This window comes from Vipera ursinii (genome assembly GCF_947247035.1).
Source record: "Vipera ursinii genome assembly, chromosome: 15".
NCBI lineage: Eukaryota > Metazoa > Chordata > Lepidosauria > Squamata > Viperidae > Vipera > Vipera ursinii.
Window position 1 is genome coordinate 6,946,396 of NC_139528.1, and position 10,446 is coordinate 6,956,841.

At 47.3% G+C, this 10,446-nt stretch overlaps 1 protein-coding gene across 1 annotated transcript in view; it reads left to right on the top strand.

Annotated features, from left to right (window-relative positions):
• Positions 1 to 5,473: 5,473 nt before the first annotated feature.
• Positions 5,474 to 10,446, top strand: part of LOC310647463 (nonsense-mediated mRNA decay factor SMG5-like) — a 14,493-nt gene continuing 9,520 nt past the window's right edge. The window contains exons 1-2 of the mRNA XM_083374769.1: positions 5,474 to 5,779; positions 9,640 to 9,738. Of these exons, the coding sequence (XP_083230895.1) occupies positions 5,703 to 5,779; positions 9,640 to 9,738 (176 nt within the window). The 5' untranslated portion in view covers positions 5,474 to 5,702. The remainder of the gene's footprint in view (positions 5,780 to 9,639; positions 9,739 to 10,446) is intronic.

Sequence of the window (10,446 nt, forward strand, 5' to 3'; positions counted from 1 at the left end):
TATGAGTAGATTTTAGATTGTTATTAATTCTAGTATTAGTATTGATTATATTTTTGTTTAAGTTGTTATTATTATGTTTTAATAACTTGAATGTATCTATGTTAAAGGGGAATTAAAGCACATTATGAATTTGGTTAATTTTATAATGGATAATCTTAGTTAGAATATAATTATTATATCTATAACCCTCTATTCAGCTCTGGGAAGTGGGGGGGAAGGGGGGTGGTTTGGGGCGGGTAGGTTTTGGGGATATGTATTGTAAAAATTTTTTTTTGTAAAACTCTTTAATTAAAAAAAAGAAGTTTTTTAAAGCGAGATCCAACTTGGAGCTAAGGAGAATTTTTCTGATAGGAAGAACAATTAATCAGTGGAACGACTTTGCCTTCAGGAGCTGCTCCATCGCTGGAGGTTTTCAAGAAGAGATTGGACAGCCATTGGACTGGAATGGTATAGGTTCTCCTGCTTGAGCAGGGGGTTGGACTAGAAGACCTCTGAGGTCCCTTCCAGCGCTAGGATTCTATTCCCAACTTGCAGAACTGACTGTGTTTTCGATTCCTGGGGGGAAAAAAGGTGAAGGCGCCAAGCCAGGCAAGAAGAAATCTCTGGACGTAGAAAAAAAAAGTGCAGCATGAATTTTTGGCAAGGGCTTTCTGGATTTTTGCAAGGAGGAGAACAAACCTGAGGGTAAAAAAAAATTAAATCTAGAAATGGATGCAAAATAATCTTCCCCAGATCCGTGAGGCAACAACTGCCGCCGATGTGCTTTGTGCAACGAAAACGAATTGTTTCGCACACATGTCCGTGCTTGCTGCTGTTTTTTGACTGTTCCTTCGTCTGTTTCCTTCTGTGTCTCCGCCCAAAGCGGCAGAGGAAGGAAAAAGGGGGAAGACTGTCCTCTCGAAGAGCCTCGGCCCCCCACCCCCAAAGACCCCCATAGCTCCCCCCTCCCGTGGCCAGGGCTTTTTTCCTCATAGAACGCTCAGAACGGAGTTCTGACACCTTTTTTGGATGGAACCTTGTAGGGTAGGCAAGGCGGGTTGTATAACATGTGTGAGTTCCGGCACCTTTTTCTTTTACAAAAAAAGCAATGTCTGTCTGTCTGTCTGTCTGTCTGTCTGTCTATCTATCTATCTATCTATCTATCTATCTATCTATCTATCTATCTATCTATCTATCTATCTATCTATCCAGGGCTTTTTTCCTCATAGAACGCTCAGAACGGAGTTCCGGCACCTTTTTTGGATGGAACCTTGTAGGGTAGGCAAGGCGGGTTGTATGACATGTGTGAGTTCCGGCACCTTTTTCTTTTACAGAAAAAGCAATGTCTGTCTGTCTGTCTGTCTGTCTGTCTGTCTGTCTGTCTGTCTGTCTGTCTGTCTATCTATCTATCTATCTATCTATCTATCTATCTATCTATCTATCTATCTATCTATCTATCTATCCAGGGCTTTTTTCCTCATAGAACGCTCAGAACGGAGTTCCGGCACCTTTTTTGGATGGAACCTTGTAGGGTAGGCAAGGCGGGTTGTATGACATGTGTGAGTTCCGGCACCTTTTTCTTTTACAGAAAAAGCACTGCCCGTGTCCAAAAAGGGCCTGGAAAACCTGGTAGCTCTGTGAGTCTAGTTATTGCTTTCGGTGCATGGTGCTTGTTTTTCCTTTTTCTTTTCTTTCACTATTCTTTAAAGTCTAAAAAGGTGCCCAAGGTGAAGAGAAGAGAAAAGGAGAAGGGAGGGGAGGGGGGGAGGGGAGAGGAGAGAGAAAAGAAGAGAGGAGGAGAGAGAAGGAAGAAGAAAAGAGACAAGAGAAAAGAGGAGAAGAGAGGAGAGGACGAGAGAAAAGGAGAAGAGAAGAGAGGAGGGGAGAGGAGAGGAGAGAGGAGGAGGAAGAGAGGAGAGGAGAGGAGAAGAGAAGAGAAAATGAGAAGAAGAAAAAAGGAGAAGAGAGAAAAGGAGAAGAGAAGAGAGGAGAGGAGAGAAGAAAAAATGAGAGAAAAGGAGAAGAGAGAAAAGGAGAAGAGAAGAAAGAAAATGAGAAGAGGAAAGGAGAAGAGAAGAAAGAAAAGGAGAAGAGAGAAAAGGAGAAGAGAAAAGAAAAGAGAAAAAATGAGAGAAAAGTCTTCTTTTGGTTTCAAGAAGTTGCTCTCCACTGGGGTCTACGACAACTCCTCAGGGACAGCTCGCCACGGGGCAAGCGTTACACTAAAATTGAAGACATAGTGGAGCAGAATAATTAAAGGATGTCGAAGGAGGGAGAAAAGGAAATGTCAACGACAAAAATTTAATTCCTTAATTCTTTTAAATAAACACACTGAATTGTCGAATTGTTCCGCCACGAGTTGTCCCACAATGAGTTGGCCACGTCAAGTTGTCCCGTAGCAAGTTATCCATGGTGAGTCGGCCACCGTGAATTGGCCGTGGTGAGTTGACCGTGGCCAATTGGCCCATTCTTCTCCTTTAGTCCTTGACCACAGAGGAATTTTCTGGAGAGCCACCATCATGTCACCGACACAAGTGCCCAAAGTGAGGCCGTTTTCAGGCCTGTGCAGCTACATTAAAGAAGGGATTGGATGGGCGTCCCATCTTTGACTCCCTTCCCTCTCACCAAGTGTTTCCAGCCAATTCTTAATAAATGTCGCAAGACGAATCGTGAGACCCAATGACTCCTGAGCCCCCTTCATTCGGGCTGCCAGCCGCCCCGCTGGGCCCACCTCGGGATTTCGCGGTGCCCCCCTTCCCTAGTTGAGCTTCCTCTTGCATCCTCTGCCCCAGGCTGGATCTGGCTGCTCACTGTCGGCAATTTCATAGACGGTGATGCACAGTTTGCCCAAGCCTCCCTTCTTCAGATTGGGGGGGTCCCTCTCCTTCCCTGCCTTGGCCCCCAGGGTGCCCTGCCGATTGCGCACCTCGCTCAGGAAGTGCGCCAGTTCGTGCTCCATGCAGGCCAGCTGGTGGGCGTACGGCTGGAGGGCGGGGTTGGTGCTGGATTAGAACTCGGGCTGGGCCGGGAGGAGGACCTGAGACTGGTAGCCACACGGCTGGTCCCCGTCTTCTTTTGGACAGGACGTTCGGACCTCCTGCCCCAGTGAAGGGGAACGAGGGGAGACCTAAATTAATTGACAGCCAGTTGTAATTAATTCCTAGTGGACAATCACTTCAGTGTGAGCTAACAGTGTGCGGCAGCAGCCAAGAAAGCCAGCAAAGGGATAGAATCAGGGTTACATGAAGTTCTAATAATTTCTCAATTGATGAATGACCACTCATGCTTTCTTAATTAATGACCAGTCTTAATTGCTTCATTAATCAACCAATGATCAGTTGTAGTTACTTCACTAATTTATTACCACCCATCATTACCCCTCATTAATTAATGGCCAGTTGGAGTTTATTCATTGATTAGAAAGTATTCATCATTTTTATTAACAGAGTTTCTTCAGTAATGACCAAATCAGTCATTTTCTTTCATTAATTTGTGATCAGTCATAATTACTTCTTTAATTAATCCATGACCAGTTGTATTTACTTAATTAATGACCAGTCATCGCTTCTTTATTAATTGACGCCCACTCATAGTTTCTTAATTCTATTTCTGGTCTATGGTATGTCCATCCTGCCTGCTTTTGTTCATGAATGGACCCCAAATCGCCACAAAAAGGGGTTTGCTCCACGTTAGAAGCCCCCAAACAATTCCGCCCCTCCCAGTTCACACGAATCACTTTTATTTATTAAATTAAAATGTAATGGTGTCCATCTCATTGATGCAGCGTTTCTGGGTGGCTTACCATAGAATAAAAAGGTTTTGAGAAAAGACGAAAGGCAGTGAAATGGAGCCGCTTAAAGAAAAAGCCACTTATTTCAGCCTGTGGCACGGAGGCTAAGAGGGTCATGCAAACCCAACCTTTGTAGAATCCCAGAGCTGGACTTCGGAGCTCTTCTAGTCCAACCCCCTGCCCAAGACAAATTGTTGTTCAGGAAACCTCCATTGTTGGAGCCAACTCCAGATAAAAGGCAGATTGATTTCTCTCGTTCTCTTTCTCATCTATCTCTCTGTCCATCTAATTTATCTATCATACCCATCATCCATCCATCATCTATCTATCTATCTATCTATCTATCTATCTATCTATCTATCTATCTATCTATCTATCTATCTATCTATCTATCTATCTATCTATCTCTATCATTTATCTATCTATCTATCTATCTATCTATCTATCTATCTATCTATCTATCTATTTATCTATCTATCTATCTGTCTGTCTGTCTGTCTGTCTATCTATCATTTATCTATCTATCTATCTATCTATCTATCTATCTATCATCTATCTATCTCTATCATTATCTATCTATCTATCTATCTATCTATCATCTATCTCTATCATTTATCTATCATCTATCTATCTATCTATCTGTGTGTCTGTCTATATCTATCTATCTATCTTCTATCAGTGTCTGTCTGTCTATCTATCTATCATCTATCTATCTGTGTCTGTCTATCTACCTACCTACCTACCTACCTACCTACGTCTGTCTGTCTGTCTGTCTGTCTATCATCTATCTATCTATCTATCTATCTATCTATCTATCTATCTATCTATCTATCTATCTATCTATCTATCTATCGGTTGTTAAGTGAATCCCTGCAGCTGTTAAGTTAGCAACATGGTTGTTAAGTGAATTGGATTCCCCCTTGCCTTTGCTTGTCAGAAGGTCGTAAAAGGGGATCACAGGACACAGCAACCGTCGTAAATATGAACCAGTTGCCAAGCATCTGAATTTTGACCCTGGGGATGCTGCAACGGTCGTAAGTGCGAAGAACGGCCCTAAGTGTCACTTTTTCCAGTGCTGTTGCAACTTCGGTCACTAAGCGAACCGTTGTAAGTCGAGGACCACCTGTAAGATCAGAAGAACGGGGTTTTCGGGGGGGGGGGGAACCTCTGCAGACTCCAGTTTGCATGAAAAAAAAGAACACCGTAACTACGAGAGGAGAAAGGTCACTTTGGGAAGCTCCACCGCGAGGCTCCATCTCTTTTGGCACCAGAAACAGCAAAACAACCAAATGGCAAGAACAGGGGTAGGCAACCTCGGCTCTTTTATGACTCATGGACTTCAACTCCCAGAATTCCTGAGCCAGCCAAGCTGGCTCAGGAATTCTGGGAGTTGAAGTCCATGAGTCATAAAAGAGCCGAGGTTGCCTACCCCTGGGCAAGAAGGTGGAAAAAAAACCCAAAACGGGAAACGCGACCCGCCATCGCGGCTTTCCCCCCGCCTTCTTTGAGGTGCCCCTCTCTCCTCTGAGTAAGTCTACCGGCTGTTGAGACTAAGACCTCGCGAGACTTGAAGGGCGGCTTAGCGGCGCCTCGCGCGCGCGCGGCAGCTGTCCGGGCTGCGGAGCTCTCGCGAGACTTGGGTGCCAAGCGCTCGCGAGAGCCGAGCGCGCGGTCTCGCGCGACTTGGCTGAGGGGGCAGCAGCGGCGGCGGCGGCGGGCAGCCGGAGCGCGATGGCGGCCGAGCGAGGCCGCTGGCGGCAGCAGGACCGGGACGCGCCAGGGCAGCGGCGGCCGAGGAGGCGGGAGCAGCAGCACCAGCATCAGCAGCAGCGCCTCGGGTTCCAGGCCGGGCTGAGGCGGCGGCCGAGCGGGCCGAGCCGGGCCTGGCGAGGCGGCAGGGGGTGCTGAGGGGGCCTCAGGCCTGCCGGGCGCCATGAGCCAAGGGAGCGGGAGCGGCGGCGGCGGCGGCGAGCCGGAAGCCAAGGCTCTCCACACCAAGAGGCTCTACCGGTGAGCGAGCGGCCGCCTCAGCGCGGCGTGGCCAGGCGGGACTCCAGGTCCCATCATCCCCGGCAGGCACCGCGAAGGCCGGGGGGGGGTGGGGGATGGGCCAGGCAAGGAGAAACTCACCTTGGCCCGGATGTGGCCCTGCGGGACTCCAGCACCCATCCTCCTCCGCAGGCGCGGAGTAGGGGCAGGTGGCCGGCAGAGAAGGGGGTCTCTCGGAGCAGTCGCAGCTTCTGGAGGCGGGTGGTTCCGCTGGTTAATTGCTCTGACGTCATCAGTGCTAGAAGGGGGAGGGGGCTGTGGAGAGGAGGAGGAAGAGGAGGAGGAAGAAAATTTAACTTTAAATCTTGTATCCTGTATTCTTATTTTTATTGCTCTGTACACCGCCCTGAGTCCTTCGGGAGAAGGGCGGTATATCAATCAATCAAGATAGATAGATAGATAGATAGATAGATAGATAGATAGATAGATAGATAGATAGATAGATGGGCTGCGGGGTCCTTGGTGCTCCTTGAGCTTGATTGCGTCCTTGCAGAGACCTTTCATTATCTAAACTAGGTTAACGTCATTAGCGCTGGTTTCGGTATTTAGTTTGCCAAATGAAACGTTTGCAAGAAAGCCACCCGACTCGAGAGAGCACCTAGGAGCCTCCAGCCCTCCTCTCCTCTTCCGCAACCCCCCTTCCCTCTAGCATCAACGGCCTTACTTAGTTTGGTAATGAATAAGCAGGCACAGACATAGAATGAAGGCTATTGCTAAGCACATTGGTTTGTGCTTAAATTGTAAGCCGCCCTGAGTCTTCGGAGAAGGGCGGGATATAAATGGGATTAAAATAGATAAATAAAATAAAACATTGTGCAAGGGAGCACAACCAAGCTCAGAGACGACCTAGGACTCTACAGTCCTCCCCACCCCCATAACCCCCCTCCCTTCTAGCACTGAAGATGTTCCCTAGTTTTTTTTTAAAAATCCCATTTATATCCCGCCCTTCTCCAAAGACTCAGGGCGGCTTACAATCTAAAGCACAAACCAATGTGCTTAGCAATAGCCTTCATTCTATGTATATGCCTGCTTATTAGGGCTTTCACACACACCCCAAGTGGCATTATTACAAAGTCAGCTTATTGCCCCCAACAATCTGGGTCCTCATTTTACCTACCTGGGAAGGATGGAAGGCTGAGTCAACCTTGAGCCTGGTGGGACGCGAACCTGCACTAATGGCAGGCAGCTGGTGTTACTTAAGGAGGCATTAGCCCACTGCTCCACCAAGGCTCTTGGGTCACGAAATGTCTGCAAGAAACTCGTCAAGCTCAGAGGGCACCAAGGACCTCACAGCCTTTTTCTTCCTCCTCCTCCTCCTCCTCCTCCTCCTCCTCCCCACAAGCCCCAGTCCCTTCTAGCGCTGAAGATGTTCCCTAGTTGGGTCATGAAACGTCTGCAAGAAACTCGTCAAGCTCAGACAGCACCAAGGACCCCTCGTTTCAACCCTGAGCTGTAAATATTCTTCTTTTGCAGCCTCAGGACTCACCCTGACCTGTGTCTCCTAGTTAATGCTTCTGTTTGACTTTCCCCTCTTGGGCACATCAAGAGTTTTCATTCTTATTCGTTCTCAGTGATGGCAGTCGTCGCCCGACACTTTTAGAGGCTCTCTGGATTGAGGGAGTCTGGAGGGCAACAAATTAGGGGGCAGGCAACCACAGGCCAGTAATCCACTTTTCAGCCTACTCCGTGATTTGCCAGTTTGCCATGCCTGGCTGTTACAGCCAGCAAGGGTAATGTGGCATAGTCTTCCCCCCTCCCCGATTCTGTGGAGATTCCCCCGACACCATTGATAATAGGTAGTTCCCAAGGAACCTCACACAGGTCCCTCAACTTCTTCAAGTTAACTCTTGTTCTTCTCTGCCCTCTCAATTTTGCTCCTATTTTCCAGAGGTCTTAAAGTTATAACTGTCCCCCCTGCCCCAACAAGCAACACACCGTGACGTGTCTGTCAAGTCAGGGTTTTGACACTTGCCTCTCCCACCCTCTCTTTTAAGGGTCAGTGCTTGTGAGGAAGACTTTGCAAAGGTCGCTTTGGATGCCTGTGATTAAGCCGGTGTTTGGATGTACTGGGTGGCACAGTCTGGATGGCTTGATCTGTCACTTTTCCTGTTTTGGAATGCTTGGATGGTGGCCATAGAGCTTGGCAGCTGGCGCCACTGTGGGGTCTTTTAATAGACCGTGGCACGTGGCTTGCTTACTGCAAACTCAAGTCTCTTTGCACCCCAGAGAAATGTGGCTGCTGAGGGCTAGTACCGTAAGTGTTCCTTCTGTGGGAAGGCAAAGAGCTTGGAGGTGTCTTCCAAAGGTGTCTTCCAAAAGGCAACTGGACCTTCGTGGTTTATTTCCCCCCCCTTGAAAATGTTTCGTTTCTCATCCAAGAAACTTCTTCAGTACTGATTACCCTCCAGTTAGAACTTGAAGAAGCTTCTTGGTTGAAAAGTGAAAAGGAAAGGAAAAAAAAAAGCCAAGAAAGTCCAGTTGCCTTTTGAAAAAGCATCTTGGGGACAACCGTGAGCTGGATGATTAAGAATCTCCATAATCAGATTGGATTGTGGTTTTTTTCTTGTCCATTGAAGCCACGATGGAATAAGAAGGCTAATTTTGCAGCCCTGCAGCTATGAATTCCGGAAAGGTGGCTGTATTAGATTCTGACAGTAAAACCCACAATTGCACACCAAGTCATAAATTATGGCAGGGTTAGGCAACCTTGGCTCTTTTATGACTCGTGGACTTCAACTCCCAGAATTCCTGAGCCAGCATGGCTGGCTCAGGAATTCTGGAAGTTGAAGTCCACGAGTCATAAAAGAGCCAAGGTTGCCTACCCCCTGAATTACAGTATACAAAATTACTATGGGTGAGTTCATGTAACATGCTAAGCAATATGGCAAAAGCACATTTCATTTCCTTTATATTTCATACTTCTTATCTGCCCAGCTTCCTCAAAGACAGTGTCAGACCTTCCCTTGCAGGATCCGTGGGAGAGAAAGACCCTCGACTCCATTTGGGGGAAGGGATAGGTTCTTTTACTAAAGGCTGCTGGTTGCAGCAAAAGTAGGCTAGAACTAAGATCCCTGCACAAAGGGGCACAATTTTTTTCCCCCCTTCATCCCAACTCTCCTCCCCATGACCAGTTCGTCTTCAGCCAGTGAGGTGCTGCGTAGGTGTTTTGAGAATGGCTGAGATGTTTGGAGGAATCCACATTCCCCTCTCGGTGCGTGGCCTTGAAGACTGGCTTCTTGTCTGTCTTCAGCTGTCAACCCCCCTCCCTATTTCCCATCATATCCCCATGCGTGTTCATTGGCCAGTTCTCCCCCTTGCCCCCTCCCTCCCTAGCTTTCGATGGTAGGATACACCGGCAAGGTGCCAAGCCAAAGATGGCAGAACTGACAGATTCTGGGCGATGGGAGAGGGGCTCTGGGTGATATAGCATAGCTTCACGTTACATAGAGCCTTGGTGGAGCAGTGGGCTAATGCCTCCTTAAGTAACACCAGCTGTCTGTAATTAGTGAAGGTTCGAGTCCCACCAGGCTCAAGGTTGACTCAGCCTTCCATCCTTCCCAGGTAGGTCAAATGAGGACCCAGATTGTTGGGGGCAATAAGCTGACTTTGTAATAATGCCGCTTGGGGCCCCCCGAAAGCCCTAATAAGCAGGCATATACATAGAATGAAGGCTACTGCTAAGCTTGTAAGCCGCCCTGAGTCTTCGGAGAAGGGCGGGATATAAATGTAATAAAAATTTAAAAAAAAATAAAAAATTACATTCTGAGTCCAGCTGAAGAATTTCCAAGCGACGGCTTCTTCCTAACTTGTGCTTTTCGTAGAGCTGTGGTGGAAGCAGTGCATCGATTGGATCTCATTCTTGGAAACAAAGCAGCTTATCAAGAAATATTTAAGCCAGAGAACATCAGCCTGAGAAACAAGTAAGAAAGTTAAGCCTTTCTTTATTCCTTGTTCTGTATTTCAACCGGAAGGGTGGTCTTGAAAGGACAGGATGCAGCAGTGTTACTCAAATAAGTCTGGGCAAAGTATTGCTGGGGGAAAAAAAAATTAGTTCCATGGAAATAACAGGCTCGTCATAAAAACGTTGTATTCCTGTGTGGCAAAACTAGCTTGCTGTTTGTTCATTCGTTCGTTCATTCATTCATTCATTCATTCATTCATTCATTCAGAGCAGAGCATTGCTTCTGTCTAGGGCTCATATTCCAGAGGTTCAGCCTCAGCGCAAATTCCATTGCACAGAATATTGTTTGGAAGTAGCTTCGTAGTTGAGGGTCTAGCTCCTGCTGTGCAGATTGAGTGGCCTCGATAGACGGTGAAGGTACTTCCTGACTTTTAGCAGAATGCAGTCTTCCGAAGCTTCAGCTTTACTGCAGAGCCATGGCACTGCAGTGGTGAGAATGCAAGTATTGCAGGCTAGCACTGCCCACTGCCAGCAAGTTCAATCCTGACCAGCTCAAGGTTGACACCGCCTTCCATCTTTCTGAGGTCAGTCAAATGAGGAGCCAAATGGTTGGGGGCAAAATGCTAGCATCTGTAAAACGCTCAAAAGAGGGCTGTAAAGCGGTATATAAGTCTACTGCTAGCTATTGCAATCCAAGGAGCTTATGAGCCAAGGGATCTTGATGTCC